At 48.0% G+C, this 18,636-nt stretch overlaps 1 protein-coding gene across 1 annotated transcript in view; it reads right to left on the reverse strand.

The window, feature by feature from the left end:
* ADAM19 (ADAM metallopeptidase domain 19) overlaps positions 1 to 18,636 on the reverse strand; it is a 51,010-nt gene that overhangs the window by 18,996 nt on the left and 13,378 nt on the right. The window contains exons 4-10 of the mRNA XM_065409107.1: positions 11,400 to 11,478; positions 9,858 to 9,934; positions 4,737 to 4,929; positions 4,399 to 4,464; positions 2,074 to 2,145; positions 1,307 to 1,473; positions 73 to 157 (exon numbers count right to left, since the gene is read on the reverse strand). Coding sequence (XP_065265179.1) covers positions 73 to 157; positions 1,307 to 1,473; positions 2,074 to 2,145; positions 4,399 to 4,464; positions 4,737 to 4,929; positions 9,858 to 9,934; positions 11,400 to 11,478 — 739 coding nt within the window. The remainder of the gene's footprint in view (positions 1 to 72; positions 158 to 1,306; positions 1,474 to 2,073; positions 2,146 to 4,398; positions 4,465 to 4,736; positions 4,930 to 9,857; positions 9,935 to 11,399; positions 11,479 to 18,636) is intronic.

Here is an 18,636-nt window from a genome sequence, read left to right on the forward strand (position 1 = left end):
TTCTGGGAGGCAGCTATCACACATATTTGCTACGCACAGGAAATGCCTGATTAGTTGTTAGTAATAACTTACCATGTTCACCCCTCCAGATTGGAAATCGGAGCACATGGCCATCAGCGGAGCTAAGCCGATTGTGGTGCCCTGGAACGACATCCCACTGAAAACAATCCAGAGAAATAATGAAATGGGACAGAGATGTAGTCTGAGGTCTTGTAGAAACCAATGCTGTCTGTAGCCCTATGAACTTACATCAGACCATAAGGAAATGGCTTCTTCATTAATACCTTTCCTGCTATCTTCACAGTTTAGCTTTTCAGCTCCATCATTCCTCTTCTAGAGCTAATAGTTCACCTTACACCATGATCAAGCCATCTAGACTGTGCAGCCAATCCGATTGCTTGTAATGGCCTGGTGATGTTCCTAGCAGATTACTGACTTCCTGGACTTGGAAACAAACACACAAGAGACTGTCCACTGACAATCCACCCCAGGCTGTATCCTGAGCACAATGCATGCTGGGGCCAGACTCTGGGAATTTAATGAGTGCTGGGTGAATACCCAGGCAGTGCAGATCTATTCCAGGGCTCACTATGCTAGCTCAGTGCATTGATTTAAGGAGTCCCCAGTCACCTGGAATGCTACACTGCCCTTCCGAGTTTTTAGGGTCTCATAAGAAAGCGGTGGCTTGGGGAATCATGTCCGACCAGACACTCAGAACAGTATGAAAAGCAGAATGAATCTGTCTGTGAAAAACCCCACGGAAAAGGTGTTGCATCTCTGCATTTGCTTTTCACTGGCTCCCACTCCACTTCTCACTAGGGAGCTGCTGCAGATTGTTCTTCTAACAGACCCACCTTGCTGACCCTGTATCCAGTGGAACTAATCAGATCAACAGGATGAGTCACTCTGCTTAGCCAGCTAGCTCCCAGCCCGATGCGCCAAGCATGTCAGAGTGCAGAATGATGCACTTGCTAACACAGGGCACTGCCCCAGAACTGGCTGAGTGCCTCCTGCAATCTGCACCCACTGAACTGTACATCTTGCCTTACTGCCCAGATCTTCAGAAAAGTCTGTGCACAATTGTGCATGCAAAGATGCACAAGCATTTGCACGAGTATTATGCATGCACAATAATGGGGATGGCAGTCCCCCACTTCAATGTACATATACTGTGACTCCATACCACTTTCTAAAGCTCCAGCCCCATGAATGCGGTCCAACTAGAACCTTATCCCTGCTGATTTCACACCTTGTCCCCAGATCCCTTGGGCAGAGAGATCGTGTTATTCCAGGAAAAGCAACATACGTGATTAACTGGGCATTGTCGTGCTTTTTGCGGGCTAGCAGCTTGCGCCTCCAAGCAAGGAAGGACCAAAGGGTGGAATGTGAATTCTCGGATATATCGCACTTATTTCGGTCAGTCCAGACCTCCAGCCCCACCAGGGCAATCCGAATGTTCAGGGACTTGTAAAACTAGAAGATGCACAGAGAGGAGAGGAAAGAGCCGATCAACTGATTGCTGACGATTTTTCTCCTCATATTAAACCATTAATATAAACAATGCTAAATATGTGAATTTTGTACAGTTAGACAGAACCGTAGGTTCAGGGAAAGTGGGTCTCCCTAGAAGCATGTTCTACCCTCAGCTCTGGGATGGGACGAGCCCCATCAGCATCCAATACAAAACCCTTCCAAAGCACTGTCTGGGCTGGATGCCAGATGTGGCGCTTTCCTTGTGGGGCTAATGGTAGCGGGTTGCTGTAAGCGATGAAGGTCACCCACAGTAACACAGCTTTGAGAAGAAACAATTCAAAACACATTGAGATTTTCTTGCTAACACCCCTGTAAGGGGAGGGGATTCCCTCTCGGCTCCCCGTCTCCAATGCCTCTGCTCAGTGGAACTGTTCTGGGGGCGCCGCCCAGTCTCCACAGTGCCAGGTCATCGGGGAGAAGGAGCCAGTGGGGAATTCCCTTTGCTGAGAAGGATGCCTTCTTTCTGGCACAAGAAGTTCAGGTGATTGTGTTTCGCTGAGACTTCAGCTCCTTTCCCACCGGTTACACACCTGGCCTCACCTTATCTACGTAATTAGCAACCTCCACTAGTTTATTCTTCGTTATTTGAAGGTCATAGTTATTCTTCTGAAACTGAATGAAACGAGCACAAATCAGCATCATCCTTTAAAAACAAGCAAGAGCGTAACACACATTTAACCAGATCGTGTTATTCTGAGAATACGGAGGGGACTAACCCAGTCAGTGCACATGTGGTGCCCAGGAGTCCCCCTTCAGTGTATACACCAGACCCCTATTCGCAACAGGAAGAGCTACTTCTCCCTGTGCGCCAAGCTGGCGGCATCATACCACCGTGATGCTAGCCATCGAACAGAGCAACACATGTTCATCCTAGGTGAGAATCCCCTGGCCAGACATTTACGTAAAGAGCTGACTAATTTGCCATGTTACGCACAAGGTAATGTAACTTCATGCCTGTAATTAGCACAACCACAGCACTTATCATAGAGGATTCGTTACACAACTCACTTACCGGACAAGAATGATAGCTGCACTGCTTCATTTAAAACACTTTTGGCCCATTGAAAACATGTGGTAAATAATGAGTTAACTTGGCAAATAATGTTTGATTCACGTACTTAAAACAAGTTCCTAAAAGATCTTTTTTAAACCAGACTGGGGGTTCTCACTGGAAAAGCTGGGGCATTTCTTCTTTCAGGAGGGGGCAGTTTGCATTGATCACATCAAGGGTTTGACTAACGAAAGGGGGAAGAACATCTGGCAATCCCTGGATAAGCTGCGTTTTCGCACAATCTCTGCAGTCTCCTGGTGCCTAACAGAGGCGAAACACCCAGAATCTGCCTCTCTAGTGTCATTCAGAAGAGGTTACAGCCAATAGCCCTGAAGGAGCTGTGCAATTTTAGCATCAGCCTGTAACTTTATGAATGGGGCTGACCTCCCTACCCCACTCTGTGTGATAATTAAATGATCAATTAAACGTTGTCAGGTTTGGGATGGTATTGAACAGCTTTGACACAGAAAGTTTAGATTCGCAGCATCTGAAACCTCGGCAAGAGCTTTCTTTACCTCCACCACTAAATACCAACGGAGATAGTAGCTAATCACCTGGATTTCTGTAGGGAAGGGACAGGGAATAGAATTAGGGGACCAGATTATCCCTGAGAAACCCCACAACCCCAAATCACAATCTGTAGAGAGCCGTCTATTCCAGGAGCAACATCATTAAACATGGAGCTGTGTAACTGAGTGAATGCTCCTGCATGCTGACTGCTAATAAGATATGGAGCCTTTTCACATTAGGTCACTGGTTAGCGTTACCCTGGGTTTTCAGAACCCCAGCAGGGGTAACATAACGGTTTCACTTCAGGTGGTGCCAGGAATAAATCAATGGGAACACAGCAATTCTGTCTGATAAAAAGATTAATGCAAGTCAGCGTGTTCTATCTAAAACGGCAGTTTATTAGATTTATGCACACACAGACATAAGCGATAGGCTTTGAACATCCCAGATATTTACCTGAACTCTGGAACAGTATTGAGTAATTAACAGTGGGTTCGCAGTGGCCAGTTGCTCACCCACAGGAGAGAAAAGGTGTCCGAAAAAACATTTCTCAAGATGGCTTTAGAGGACTGTTCCAAAAGTATACTCTATTATCTAGACTTTTTATAACTAATTTCTACAAAACACATAGATCATAATGACCCTCCTGGATCATAACTTTTCCTAACTTTCAATAAACTTCTAATATCAGAGGCATCTAGACTCAAGGTTTCCCTCCACGTATCTTCTTTCTGTCTCAGTTATTTACTTTTCTTTCCCCTCCTCCCACTCTGATTAGCAGAAACTGCCAGCTAGATTTTGACCTTGCATCTAAAAGCCTGCTTTCCAATTAACTGTTAACTATGTGGTGTTCTTCTTTATTAACGCATGGTGGCTGAATGCTCATAATATGGTTGCAATTGGCTTGATCACATTCTGAGGTACACACACCCCTCAAATCCAGGGTAACTGTTAGTAGTCAGTGCAGACTGGTAGTGACAGGCGATAGTTACATCTCTGATGGCTGTGCAGTGACCTACTTGAAATAAATGGGTGGGCTCAACCCGAGTCACTTGTCCGTATCACAGTTTCCCCCTCCTATTGGCAATAAGTAATGTCTTTCCTGGGTATTCTCGGAGTGGTGGGGGACCGGGAGGGCAGGGAAGTGGAACCCCATTCTGTACACCCTGCCGGGATCCCTCCACATCAGGGATAGCAGGAGAAAGCTGCCCCTGCCAGTGTCCACACTCTACCTGTTCTGCAGCGAGAGAGATTTGCCATGGACCCAGTTCTCAGCCGGTGTAAACATGGCGTATTTCTCTTACCTCTGCGTAATCAGCCACCAGCAGCAGCTCCACGTACTTCGTAGACTGCAAATCCTCCCGCTTCACCTGGGACAGAGCACCCCAGAGGTTAGTTGTGGTTAATCATTTTTCTTGTCTGGCAATGGCTGCCTTACTGACCATTCCCCTGCCCCCCGTTACACACGGACACTTGTTTGCTTCCGTTACATCGTTTGAGCGGCCACTAATTCCTAATCGCTGACTTCCTTTTGGAGGAACTGCATCCCCTTGGTTTCATGTCCTCAGCCTGCTCAGAGGTGATGACCCACACCCTGCCGCATGTTGCAATGAGTGCCCTCGCTTACGTGGTACACACTCACCCTGTGATGGTGTGCTGTGGCCCGGCCTGTCAATGTGTTGAGCAAGTGTGTGGTTGTGGGCTCTTTGTGCAGATATCCACAGGTCCCCTTGGGAAGCCTCAAATGTTCTGATCTGTAGATCAAGTGTTGATCCTGGCTATCGGGGACCGGCTCCAAGATGTAACTGAGGTTGCTGCTCAGTACTATAAGACCACTGTTGAAATAAGAAGCAGTGAGAGAAAGGACAGTTCAGTGGTTAGTCTAGGGTCCAGAAAACCAGCATTTAATTTCCTGCTCCGCCACTGACTTCCTGTGCGATCTTGGGGAAGTCACTTAGGCCCAACGCCACTACCTTTCACTGAAATTCTTTGACAATCTGGGCCTTAGCTTCTCAGTGTCTCTGTTCCCCGTCTGTACTCTGGGGTCAATAGGGGAGTTGTGAGGATAAACACATTAGTGATTGTGAGGTGCTCAGATACTGTGGGAAAGGAAGCTAAATAAATACTTCAGACAGGGAAATGATGTTACCAGTTAATAGAGAGCTTGTTGAGATTTTTTTTGTCTAAAATATTGTGCGCCAAGCGGCTTATCAACTGAATCACAAATTGGCCTTTTGACTAAACAAGAAAATGTTTTGTTTTTTTCCATCAATAGAAATTTGAGGTTTTGGGTTATTTTCCTCCTTTGCCTCATTTCCTCAAAGTGGAGGAAAGGAAGAAAAAACCTCTCTCCCCGCCTATCCCTCCCTTCCCCCCCTCCATCCCTCCCTTCCCCCCTCCCCCATTTTCTGGTTGTTAAAAAGGGAAGGGAACCCAAGCCAAAAGCCTGTGCATTTTGAACCAAAACCATGTTTTTCATTTTGTTTCCCTTCATGAAAAGAAATGTGAAAATTTTCAACTGAAATGTCAATTTTAAGGGGTTTTTCCCCATTTCTCCCCCGCACAGAAAATACCATTTTCCAACCCGATCTAGTCAATAAATACAGAACTACAGCCTCTCTGGGATGCAATCACATGGGGGCTGGGAATGTCAAAGGTGCCTGGCAGAAAAAGGCATCCAACTTCCATGGTCTTTCAATGAGAGTTGGGCACCTAATTTCCTTAGGCTCCTCTGTAAATACCAGCCATGATCAAGGATACGTTGTTTGTCACATACCCATGTGCCTTAGATAATCATTCTTAGGCCTTTTTGGCCACAGGGAAGTGGGTAAGAATTTATTACCCCCGAATACAAATGGAGAAATTGAGGTTAAGGGACGCAGGTGAGGCAAGGGGAGGGCCTTTTGCTGTTCTTCTGCACAGGGATGAATTTCACCCAGGCTGCTTGAAATTATACTGAAGATTGGAGAGAGACAAACCGTCTGTGCTTCCGTGCATGGCACAGTGTGGGAGGGGAACTAGCGCATCCTATTTAGCAAAGTGAGTGGCCGATAGAAAAGAGGTATCAAAGAACATAAATAATGTATATGGCCAAGGAACGCTCTTTCGTTATAGTCTGGGGTTGTATTCAGGATGCTCTCCGGGAGCGGGGTGCGCTATCCAGATTTCACATATTAGAAGCCTGTTTATTTTCATTTATAAGCTACTTGCTAGAGCAAGAGTTTCCAGGCGACCCCTTTCAAGCCAAGTAGGGAGCCATTGTGTGGCGCTTTGCCGCATTTCTCCTCCAGCTCTTCCCCCACAAGCCCAGGCCGTGCAGTGACGCAGGCACGGCTCTGTATTTCCAATACCAGCCAGGAGGCAGGAGCCCCTTTGGATAGGAGCTGCCTAGGATGGCTCAGCAGATGCTTTCCCCAGGCCCCTGAAAGGTGCATCGCAGCCATAACAGAGTCGGCGCAAGCTCGAAGCCTTTCCCTGAGCCCTGCAGCAATAGGAATACCTGGACAAGCGGCGCAGGCTTTAGAAAGCATTAGAGAAGCCCAGTCTCTCGTATTCCCAGTGCCAGAAACACACCTCATGACGCAGAGTTATTTTAGGAGCTGCAGAGCAATGCCAAATAAAGCTCACCCGTAAAAAGGAAAAGATCCAGGTGGTGTTAGCCCACGTTAATCAGCAGGGGTTGCCCCGCCGAAAGCAGCATTTGGTCCCATTGGCAGGTGCCCAGGAGGAATCCACTGGCGGGTCACATAGCTGGGGGGGGGGGGGGAGGGGGAGTCCCACTGAAAGCCTTGCTTCAAGCTTCTGCTTCTGCTGCTTCAATGCAGGCCCCGTCCTCGTCTTGAGTTCCTCAGACACAAGCCCACTGAAGCCCAGCTGGTACTCGTGGTGTTTGCTCACACCGTGGTTTATTACCACATCATAACTAATAAGCTCACTTCTGCATAAGCTTCTACGGCCCTGGTCCTGCAAACACACCTGCATTGAATTTTAAGCACGTGATGAGGGGCTAAAAGTTAAGCACGTGCATGAGTATTTGACTGATCGGGGTCTATGTTTGTACAGCACCCAGCACCAGGGAGCCCCAGTCCTGATCAGGGACTCTTCGTTTTCTAGCAGTAACATAGGTCAACAGCAAAACCTTAAGGGCCAACATCCGAGAATGCAAGCAACCCTTATGAGCACCCCCGTTTGCTAATCACAACCCCCACCTTTACAGGGACAAGCAGGCGTTCGTGTTTGCAAATGGGTAACTGCTCCTTTACGTGCCCTATTCTCAGACCCCTGCCCCATCCCTCTCTCACACATCTCTCGAGATTGCACAGCCCTCTGAGCGTCGCTCTCGACCTTAAAGGAGCCTCCTTGCTGTCCGCACCGTCGCTCGCTCAGCTTTGTGCTGGGAAGCTGCCGAGTTTTGTGGATGAACCAGTAGTTTATCCAATTTGGAGAATCCATTTCAGTCGTTTGCTGCCCACTCAGGCTGTGGGGCTGTGCCTGCGACCGAGGCACATGAGAAGCCAAGGGTATCTTCATCCCTGGCTCTCTTTAGAACATAACCGTATTGCAGGGGCCTGTCACAAACTACAGGATTACCCCCAGGCCGTGTTGCTCCAGGGGCGCTTACAGCAGGGTGGGCGTGCAAAGAGGCTCCCCCATCTTCTTGCACTCCATGCAGTGATGGGATATGATTGCAGGTCTTCCGTTCCACACAATGGGAGCCGTTCTCCCCGTCAATCGTCAGGGCACAGGACAGCCCGGAGAAGACAGGGTCATGCCCCCCCCTCACTCTATTCTTTGGTATTTGTACTGCAGTAACAGCTAGCAGCCCCAGTCTCAGACCAAGACCTGATTGTGCTGGGTGCTGTGCAAACACCGAGTGAGAAGATGGTCCCTGCTCCGAAGAACTTAGCCAACAAAACCAGCCAGGTGCCGCATGCTGTACCCCGTGAAGAGGAAAAGCAGGGAGAACGCTCACCCGCTGGCAGCTTGGCTTCACTGACTTCAGCTGGTAAATCAAGGGTCACAGGATGGGGCCCTTTCTATGGGGCGCCCCCACACATTTGTCGTGCAATATCAAGTCACTAAAATCGCACTAAGACAGTTTCCTGGTGGAAAGTACAACGACTTCTGGAGGTTTTCCTTTTGCAAGGGCATTTTTAACAATACTCCTAGGTGCTACGTTGCCGTTCTCCCCACATTGTAACGGAAACCTCGTTTGTACTATTGTAATCAAGGACTGATGGAAGGATGTTTCCCATGTGGGTCTGTTTTTCTCAACTGGCCTTTTTCCATGCAGCAGGTTTGGAAAGGCTCCGTGTTTAACGGGGTTCTTTGCCCAGTGGAAGACGTATAGATTTGGGGGTAGAATGGCTCTGCTTGAGAGCTCTGTAGGGAAAGTGAAAACAGATGTGTGTGCTCGACTTCCCTACATCGTTATTTAGAACAGTGCAGCTCGATGGTTGGGGCGCGGGGCAGCAGGACTGCACACGTTAGCCGAACTAGAGCCGTTTCCTCTGACGCTAAGAATAAAGTGCCTGGAAGAATGTGGGATAAAACAGAAGTAGGGCACACCTGTGATTTCTTCTGCTTTTTTATAGCAAGTGGATTATTTATTGCAAAACACAGGTGGCCACTTTGTCCTGTTTATACCACCAGATATTTCATTTACATTGAAAGCACTTGAGGTTGTTAAGGGTTTTTTTTGGCAAGGCCTGTTTCCTGACAGGACTAAATCTCTCCAGCCCGACTTCCAACCAGCTTTCAGCTGGAGTTGATTGCAAACAGTGTCCTGTTTATAAACAGATGTGAAGTATCTTAACTGAGAGCCTTCAAGTGCATGTGATATTTAGGGTTGCCAACTTTGTAATATTTAAAAACCAGACACTCCAGCAGGAGTGCCGAAACCTCCCCTGCCCCGCCTCTTCCCCCAAGGCCCCACTCCTGCCCTGCTCCTTCCCCCTGAGGCCCCACCCCCCATTTGCTCCTATTTCCCCATCCCTCCATCACTCACTGCTTTTCCCCTCTCCCCCTTCCTCCCTGCGTGGGTTGGGAGGGACTCTCCTGCAGAGCTGGGGCGGGGAGCTGCAGCCGCCCGATGCAGGTAGGAGGTGACCCTGACAGAGTAGGGGCTGACACAGATGATGACTTGGTCCCTCCCCACCTCCCCCACCCGCAGTAACCGGACGTTGGGTGTCCAGTTAGTAGATCTGACCGGACACCAGCAGGTCCCCTTTTCAACCGGAAAGCTGGCCACCCTCGTTGTGGGCCCAGATCCCCAGCTGCTGTAAGTGAATGTAGCTCTGTTGATTTCACTAGAGCAATGCTGATTTACACTTGCTGAGGATCTGGTCTTTTTTCTGCCCAGGACTAAAACTTGTTGGAAATTTGTCAAACACTTTTTAAGTGTGTCAATTCCAACAAAAATTCCTGTGGACAAAATATTCAAAAGTTATTTATTTTTTACTCAGTTTCCAACCAAAGCGTCAGTTCCGACTGGGAAAACAAGGTTTCATTGCGACAATTTCAAAACTTTTCAAAAGTTCAAGTCGAACCATTTGTTGAAGCCAACCCTTTCCCACACAAAGCTTCGCTTTTGACCAATCCACGTTTTCTGGTCAAAAACTTTTAGTTGGAAAATTCCCGACTAGCTCTAATGCTAACAACCTTGCTAGGGTGTCACATGAGGGGATGCCCGGAGGCCTTGGAAAGGATGAGGGGAGGCCAGACTGTCAGATGCTTGTTTTGTCAGGGCTTGCTTGAATCTTACCGTAGCCCTTTGCACGTGCTGAGTGTGATGCTGGATTGTTCCAGGCCTCGCACAACACCATGGTAGAAGCAATGGTCCTGGAAAGGAGAAAGGAGATTATCAAGGGAAGGAACAGTTTGGTGAGTTCTTTTATTGTTGGAGGGTGGAATTAACTCCTGGGCAGAAAGGACCAGTACAGGACCTGGGTGCTGCTAAGTCCCACGTGAGCAATGAGAGAGCCTTTAATTCTCTCTAGTACTGTCCCTTCTGCCACCAGGTGAGACTTTAATGCAACAACAACAACAAACAGTGGTCCCCTGATTCAAACCTAGCATCTCAGCTGTCATAACATGGCCTTGTGGACATGCATGAACATGCTCTTCATTGCTAATAAAATCTAAGGTGCTGTAACGTCCCGAGGAAGCTTCACAGACGAGCCGACCGGGCTTGATCCGAAGCTTGCTGAAGTCAATGGGAATCTGTCTGTTGACTTCAGCTGGCGTTGGATCAGGCCCTGAAGAATGTGCTGACCTCATACTTTAGTTCTATAAAGGGTTATATGTTATAGACCGGAAAGTCCATTTAGATGGGCTCATCTCAAGACAAAAGGCAGACTATGGTAGGAACAAGGAAGCCACTCGGGCCAACATGCTGACAGCATTCCACCCCAGCCCAAACTCCTCACCCAGCTGTGTGCCTCCGGGAGGAGAGAGGGGAGCAAACAGTAGCAGGGAAAATGATCTCATCGTCTTTATCTTTTAGTTTAAAATTCTAACCAATGTATATCTTTGTGCAACTGCAGCCGAGAGTCCTGGTCTGAGATTGGTAATTCATGATGATTGTTCTGACCAGGAGCCAGCTGGCATGGGCTAGTCGCGCAAAAGGCTGGGAACATAGCAAGCACGGAGCTCGCACTTTGCAAAGAGCAGTGTCAATGAACCGCAGCATTGGAAGGCAATGGGGCTGAGTCTCCTCAGTCCTTTCAGTGCTTTGGAAAATTCTCTCTCTGCTCTGCTTTATATTCGTTGGGGTGAACCCAGATTGGGTATTTGGGATCTGGTGAAGACCTTGTGGAATACTGCCACTGGAATAGGATACTCAGCTGGGGTTTTATTGGAGCGCTACAACTCCACCTGCGGGCAGAGGCAAACAATCAAATCTGCTCATACACAGAAGAGTTTTGTTCCTCGTAAAGGAAAAAGCAGCATTTTCCCCAGGTCTTCGCTTTCAAGAGCTGCAAAATTCTGCAGAGACTAAAAAGAAACGGCTAGAGGCCGGCACAGGAAGAGGTTTCCCTGCAGATCTCTGCCAATGCCCCACAGACCTAATCTGCAGCATCCGTCAGACTGTGCCCACCCAAGAACTCATCTGCGATGGGACCATTGGCTGGCCAAAGGTTTGGGGATGCAAACAGTTGCCCACTGGAGACTTCTACAGCTGAAAATTCCAAACTCAATTCACATTCAACCCAGTCCAGTTGGGAACTCAAGTCTCCAGAAGATGAAGCCCCGTCCCCTCTCTGTACCCTCTCCTTGGATTTGCTTGCATGGTCTGCATACTTACTGTGTGGTTGAAAGTGATGGTGTGGGGCCTTCCAGTCTGGGTATAGTGGGTTTCAGTGTAGCCTGGGGCAAAGAGGTGCCTACCAATAGCAAGGCAAAGACAAAAAAAAGGACATTTCTTTAGACTTGGCACATTATTACTGAATCATCTCTGCTGGGATATCTGACAATCACAGTGCAAGAAAGGCCTGATCCAGCTACCGTTTCAATCAATGGAAACACGCCCATTAACTGCAGTGGGTGCTGGATTGGGTCCTAAGGCATTTAGTGTGGGAGTTCTTTGTTATGAGTCTCAGACTTCAAGGCGACAAGGGACCATCATGATCATCTAGTCTGATCTCCTGCGTGTTGCAGGCCACAGAACATCACCCACCCACTGCTGTAATAGACCCCTAATCTCTGGCCGAGTTACTGACATCCTCAATTCATGATTTAAAGACTTCAAGTTACAGAGAATCCACCATTTACACTAAACCTGCAAGTGACCCATGCACCATGCTGCAGAGGAAGGCAAAACCCAGGGTCTCCGCCAATCTGACTGGGGGGAAAATTCCTTCCCAGCCCCCAATATGGTGATCAGTTAGCCCCTGAGCATGTGGGCAAGGCCCACCAGCCAGACCCTGGGAAAGAATTCTTTATAGTAACTCAGAGCCCTCCCTATCTAGCGTCCCATCACCGGTCATTGGAGATATTTGCTGCTAGCAGTCACAGATGGGCGACATGCCATTGTAGGCAGTCCCAGCATTCCATCCCCTCCATAAACTTATCAAGTTCAGTCTTGAAGCCAATTACATTTTTGGCCCCCCACTGCTCCCCTTGGGAGGCTGTTCCAGAACCTCACTCCTCTGGTGGTTAGAAACAGTCTAATTTCAAGCCTAAACTTGTTGATGGCCAGTTTATCTCCATTTGTTCTTGTGCCCACCTTGGCGATTAACTTAAATAACTCCTCTCCCTCCCTGATGTTTATCCCTCTGATGTATTCAGAGAGGAATCATATCTCCCCTCAGCCTTCGTTTGGTTAGGCTAAACAAGCTATAACAAACAGAATAAAATTGAACGAAGTGAAAAAAAACCCATGGCCAATGGAAGATGAGCCTTTTGGGGGCGGTCAGTACGGAGCTTTTCTCTGCTACATATTCCACATTCTGCCATGCAACATTTACCTCTAAGGCAGCACTTTCCATCTGCCAAGCCGTCCACTAACACACTGTCAGAAACAAGAGAGGGGCTAAGGGCTTGCACACAACATCACTGCAATCAGAGCATCTGCGAGACCAATATTATATGTCCCCTCTCCCTACCCAGAGGAACTTGAGTGGGGAGAGGCGCGGAAGTTCAAAGGTTAATGGCCATTGACAACCGCATTCAGATCATTTGGTCTCATGAAATACACTCATACGTGTAAGTGCTCAGCTAGTCATCTTCCTAAGTGCCCCTTCAAACCATTTATTAAATGAAATCAGGACAAAGGAAAGCGTGCCTGTGAATCCCAAACTCGGCCACTGAATGATTCCCCGCTATGGAGCACTGTGCCCACACGGCCAGGCCCCCCACTGCCACCGCTGTATTTTGGTTCATTCAGAAATCCTGCCTCCAGTTTCAACAAACTCCAATGGTAACATTTTTTAAAAAATGAAATAAATAAATAAAATGGCAAAGAGTAAAAAAACGCTGATGCCCCAGCCAGGTTCCCATGGGACACGGAACAGCACGAATAATAATTTCCTGTACAATGATGATTTGCAGAGACTTGGGGATGCAATATGAAGAAAAGCACAAGATTTCACTTGAGGTTTTTAGTCCCTCTACAGGACAGGGACTGCATGTTCTTATGTGTTTGAGCAATGCCCAGACCAATGGGTTCACTGATCCTCTGGTACTATTGGCACATAGATTCAAAGATTTTAAGCCCAGAAGGGAATGTTTGACCATCTAATCTGACCTGGCCGTAGAATTTAAGAACATAAAACCAAAGGACTGGAAGGGACCTCCTGGTTTGAGTCCAGTCACAGGCTCCTCTGTTCATGCAAGTCATTTCATCCAGTTACTCCTGTACCGAGCCCAATAACTTGTGTTTGGCTCAAGAATCTCTCCAGAAATTCATCCAGTCTTCAGCCAACGACACCAAGAGATGGAAAACCAATCATCGTCGTCGCCAATGAAAATGGGGTTCATGCCCCTTGTGTTTTGACATTAGGCCATACAAGTTGTGATCCAAATACATCAGGGTTGAAGCCTGGGCCTGTTCAGATGCCGGGTTTGGGTTCAGTCCAACGTGCATTTGGGGGGAGGGGGACCAGCTGTGAAGTCTGGATCCAGCTTGGGCCATAAATTTCCCCCAGGGTTGTGGGCTGTCCATGGCTGTTGTAAGCCCATCTCTGCTCCTGTTACATTGTGATGGCCCAAGAATGGACTCAGCTGGTGTCATTTCACAGCTCGCAAAACCTTCTTTGGCATAGGAACAAGGCAAAGTTTGGCACCCTATTTAGGACCTGACCCTGTGCTCCTTATAGAGGCAAAATTCCCCCCGAGTTCAACAAGGAGCCTGGGATCCTGGGAAAGGCAAAGCAAGCTGGATTGCTCTCAGCACTTCACTCGTACGCATTTGGATTGGGTGCCGGGGCGATGCGGCTGTGACGCCGTCTCCTCCTCCGCTTTCGCCCAGATGGCTGAGTTTGCAAAACTAGGACATAAGACTGGCTTGTGAATGGCAAAACGGAGAGAGTCGCAACCCGTCTCCATCTCGGCAGCAGCAAAACAGGGCAGATCCCGACAAAAACCAGCCAGCCCATCTCGAAAAGCCTGTAAAAGGACCGATCGCAGATATTTACAAAGCACCCCTTGCTGTACTGTCGACTGGCTAGTCATCACACTTGGCATCACACGAGGATGCCATAGTTGGGGACTGTGATATTCAGCCTCGGTGCCAGCTCCTACTCAGCTGCTCCTCACGAGGGGTTGTTACATTCCAGGCAGCGGAGTTCTTAAAGTGCAAAGTGGGGTGGGCAGAATGTGCTTGTGCCCTTTTTATGCTTTATAAAGAAGGCCTGATGGGTTGTGGGTTCCACCCTCCCCCAAGTAACAAAATGTAAATGGTTATTTCTTTAAATGGCTTGTTTTTTGACAGGAGGCATACAGGTCTTGTCACTCCTGGAAGACTCTACGGTTAGAGAATTAGCAGGTTTAGGACATCAGAGATACCAAGAAAGTGAAACCTGACTGATTGAATAAAAATCCCTTCCCCTTCCAGAGTGTCTGAAACTCTTTCTCTTGCCCTATATTTAACTCAAATCCTTGTGAGAAAAGCTCGGGCTGGCTTGGTTAAGGATTCAGTCCCGAACCCCTTCAGATAAGGGATGGAAAGATCCAATCTACCTCTCCGAGTCATCCAAGAAGTGCTCCAGAAAAACCAGGAAAGACCAGAATTCCCAATATTCCTAAGGGGAAAAACAAGCAAAATAAATAAATAAATAAATAAACTCCAGACTTTTCTAGGGGGAGAATAAACCCTGTCAAGTCATCTTTACAAATCACAAAGAAGGAAAAAAAAACCTCCTATTTTTTTTATTCCCCCTTTGCAGGTCGCCTCTAGGCGATGTGATCACTCTCTCCCCAGCAGGCAGCCCATTGAGACTTCCATGTAGGTTGCATTTCCCTGAGCTAAATGTAAACAGCACTCTTAAAAATGACTTGCAAGTGTCTCATCTCCTGAGACGCCCCTTTCTCCCTCGCCAGGCTGCAATGGAAAATGTTCTTTCATGCCACAGACGAGACTGCCGCTTGCCTCCATGCAGCTAATGATTCTTTTCAAGACGGGGAGAAGTAGAAGTCATGTTTGGCAGCGATCCGTTTGAGCCCAATTGATGTCTGGAATACAACTGCTTTTATCTCTGCTTTCAAACTTCATTGTAGCCCAGCAAAGCTCATGTGGCTTCTTTCTGATGTGCTAATGCTCATCACTGGATACCTCATTATTGGCCCATCCTTCAGTTGTATTGGTATCAGCTATTTCAGATCTGTAAACAGCCGATAATCACAGAAACACCATGCTACGGAAAAAGGTCTCCTGACTATCCTAACTTGCTCAGCATGAATCTGCAAGAAACAAATGTTTCATCACCAAATTGCATTAACTTCCAGGAAATTGCTTCAAGCAGTGTGTTTATGAGAGGTTCTGGTTTGTGTGAAAGTCTCTGCTGAGAACCTATGGGGCAGATCCTCAACCGGTGTAAATCGACATTGCTCCGCTTAAGTCAGGAGGCAGGATCAGGCTCCTGGCTAGCAGATCTTACATCAGCGAGGCTCTGGCCTTCATTGCCCACTTTTCAAACATGCTTTCTCTGGCACTATGCGGTCACTTTGTGTCAAACTGCCAGCCCTAAAGCTGGCATCACTGTCCCAAAGGCAATCACCCCACTGTAAGGTGATATAAGGCCAGCCAGCACAGGAACTGTCAAGCTCTTTCTCCCCCTCCGCTGATGGTGTGTCAGGAAAAACAGGGCATGGGTGGAGGAAAGGATCCGTGGGGCTGGGAGTAACCCTTTCCCATGCTGATTCCTGGCCTTTCAGGTATTGGGGCGATCTGAGGCCTGCCTAAGTTAGAGTAGTCCTCAGGCTGCTCTAACCAGCAGAGAGGCTGGCTCTCAGCACCCACACTCACCCCTCCCTGACCTGCACGCATCAGCTGCACCCCAGAGCATCCGACTTCCCCGTGCTGGAGCTGGGAGGCTGGCTAGAAAGATACTGCTGCTGCCAGTTTTCATGGAACGGACATCCTGGGGAGCCAGGTCAGCTCTGAGCAAGGCAGCCAAATGAGCAAAGGCCTGGCCCGCTGCCACAATGTACAGATGTCTTAAAGACGCTGGTCTGCTGAAGACCGGCTTGGAGTGATCTTGGCCCAGTGCAGCTCCGTCAGTGATGTCATTGTTTTAAACAAAGGGCCCATCTTAATGCCACTGAGCTGCTGTGTGAACGGGCCTGCAGGGAAGGCCTGGTCTCCTAATTCAGGGGTGTCTCTGGTTTGCTGTCTCAGACACAGCGACAGGGCAGGTCAAGTAGTCAGTGAATGAGGCTGATGGCATTTTGCGGGAGAAGGCAGCATTATGTAACGGAGATGGGGCACGGGATGCAGGGAGACCCTGCTGGGAGGCGGGTTCCCTGGAGAGCACTGCCTGCAGCCCAGTCAGCTAAACAGAACAGGGAGGGAATCAGAGGAAAGACTGGGGATGAAAGACTCCCTTCCCTCTTCCTTTTCCTGTCAGATCTCCAAAGAACAGCAGAAAGCAAGATAAACGAATTGCAAATAGATGGCAGGGAAGGAGGCCCCGGGAAGCCCCTAACTGCCCCTGGAGTCAAGACTTGGCAGCACTGGGGCTTAGATAAGACCAGGGCTAGATAAGGGCTGAATAAAACATATGGTGAGAGATTTTCCAAGTCGCCTAGGAAGTTTAGAGGCACATTCATTTAAATGGGAATTGGGGTCCAATCCCTAAGTGGCTTTGGAAAAATCTCTGACAGGGTTTCCACAATAAATTGGTCTTCCGGTGTCTTAGAGCCAGTAAAATATTTACAACAAGCATAATCGACTAGCACAACCCTGTGCCGTGCTGGGAACCTTCAATGACCAATTATCTCAATGGGAGGTGCTCTGAAATGATATACTCAGAGGTCTTCAGCTGAGATTGGCTGGGCTCCAGGGGACATCCATGGTTGTCCTTTGAGACGGGTGGGTTCTTCTAATGAACTCAGTGGAGCTAACAACTCAGTTGAGGATTGTGATATAATGCCGTCAGTCTGGATGGGTAGGTGCCATTTTTAAAATAAATACAAATATCTTGGATGCATGAACACAATTTTTCAAAAACCAAAAACCAACAGGCCACAGATCTCTTGTGGGAAATGTCAGCTGTTTTCATTTTGGTCTAGAGACCGACCGTAAAGAGTCTATAACCGGATTGAGAGCTCTGAATTTTTTCCATCCCTCTCTCTTTGCAAATAATAATAAATCTGCCCAAACTAATTGCCAAGAACATTTTGGGGTGGGAGAGATTCGTTTCCCTGTCAGGCTTTCTACATCAGATTTGTCTGCATTTGGGGGCTATTCCTCCTTTCACAGAGTGGAGCTACTCCATCGACTGCAGCAGAATCACACCGGTGTACCAGAGGAGACTTTGACCCCTCTTCTCCGGACACTTTGCTAAAATCCCCCGACAGAGCTTATTGTGAGAAACTCAGCCGACCCTTCCCTCTAACATCCAGCCTGGTAGTAATAATTGTCAGGGCTGCTTTTTGACATCCAACTGCAACTGGAGAGGAAAACAAGTAAGCCCTTATGTAAAACCTGACACATTTTCAAATAGAATCATAGACTATCAGGGTTGGAGGGGACCTCAGGAGGTCATCTAGTCCAACCCCCTGCTCAAATCAGGACCAATCTTCAACTAAATCATCCCAGCCAGGGCTATGTCAAGCCTAACCTTAAAAACCTCTAAGGAAGGAGATTCCACCACCTCCTTAGGTAACCCATTCCAGTGCTTCACCACCCTCCTAGTGAAAAAGTTTTTCCTAACATCCAACTTAAACCTCCCCCACTGCAACTTGAGACCATTACTCCTTGTTCTGTCATCTGGTACCACTGAGAAAAAGTCTAGATCCATCCTCTTTGGAACCCCCTTTCAGGTAGTTGAAAGCAGCTATCAAATCCCCCCTCATTCTTCTCTTCTGCAGACTAAACAATCCCAGTTCCTTCAGCCTCTCCTCATAAGTCATGTGCTCCAGCCCCCTAGTCATTTTTGTTGCCCTCCGCTGGATTCTTTCCAATTTTTCCACATCCTTCTTGTAGTGTGGGGCCCAAAACTGGACACAGTACTCCAGATGAGGCCTCACCAATGCCGAATAGAGGGGAATGATCACGTCCCTTGATCTGCTGGCAATGCCCCTACTTATACAGCCCAAAATGCCATTAGCCTTCTTGGTAACAAGGGCACACTGCTGACTCATATCCAGCTTCTCATCCACTGTAACCCCTAGGTCCTTTTCTGCAGAACTGTTGCCTAGCCATTCGGTCCCGAGTCTGTAACAGTGAATGGGATTCTTCTGTCCTAAGTGCAGGACTCTGCACTTGTCCTTGTTGAACCTCATCAGGTTTCTTTTGGCCCAATCCTCTAATTTGTCTAGATCCCTCTGTATCCTATCCCTACCCTCCAGCGTATCTACCACTCCTCCCAATTTAGTGTCAT

Source organism: Emys orbicularis, chromosome 8 (genome assembly GCF_028017835.1).
Source record: "Emys orbicularis isolate rEmyOrb1 chromosome 8, rEmyOrb1.hap1, whole genome shotgun sequence".
NCBI classification, from domain to species: Eukaryota; Metazoa; Chordata; order Testudines; family Emydidae; genus Emys; species Emys orbicularis.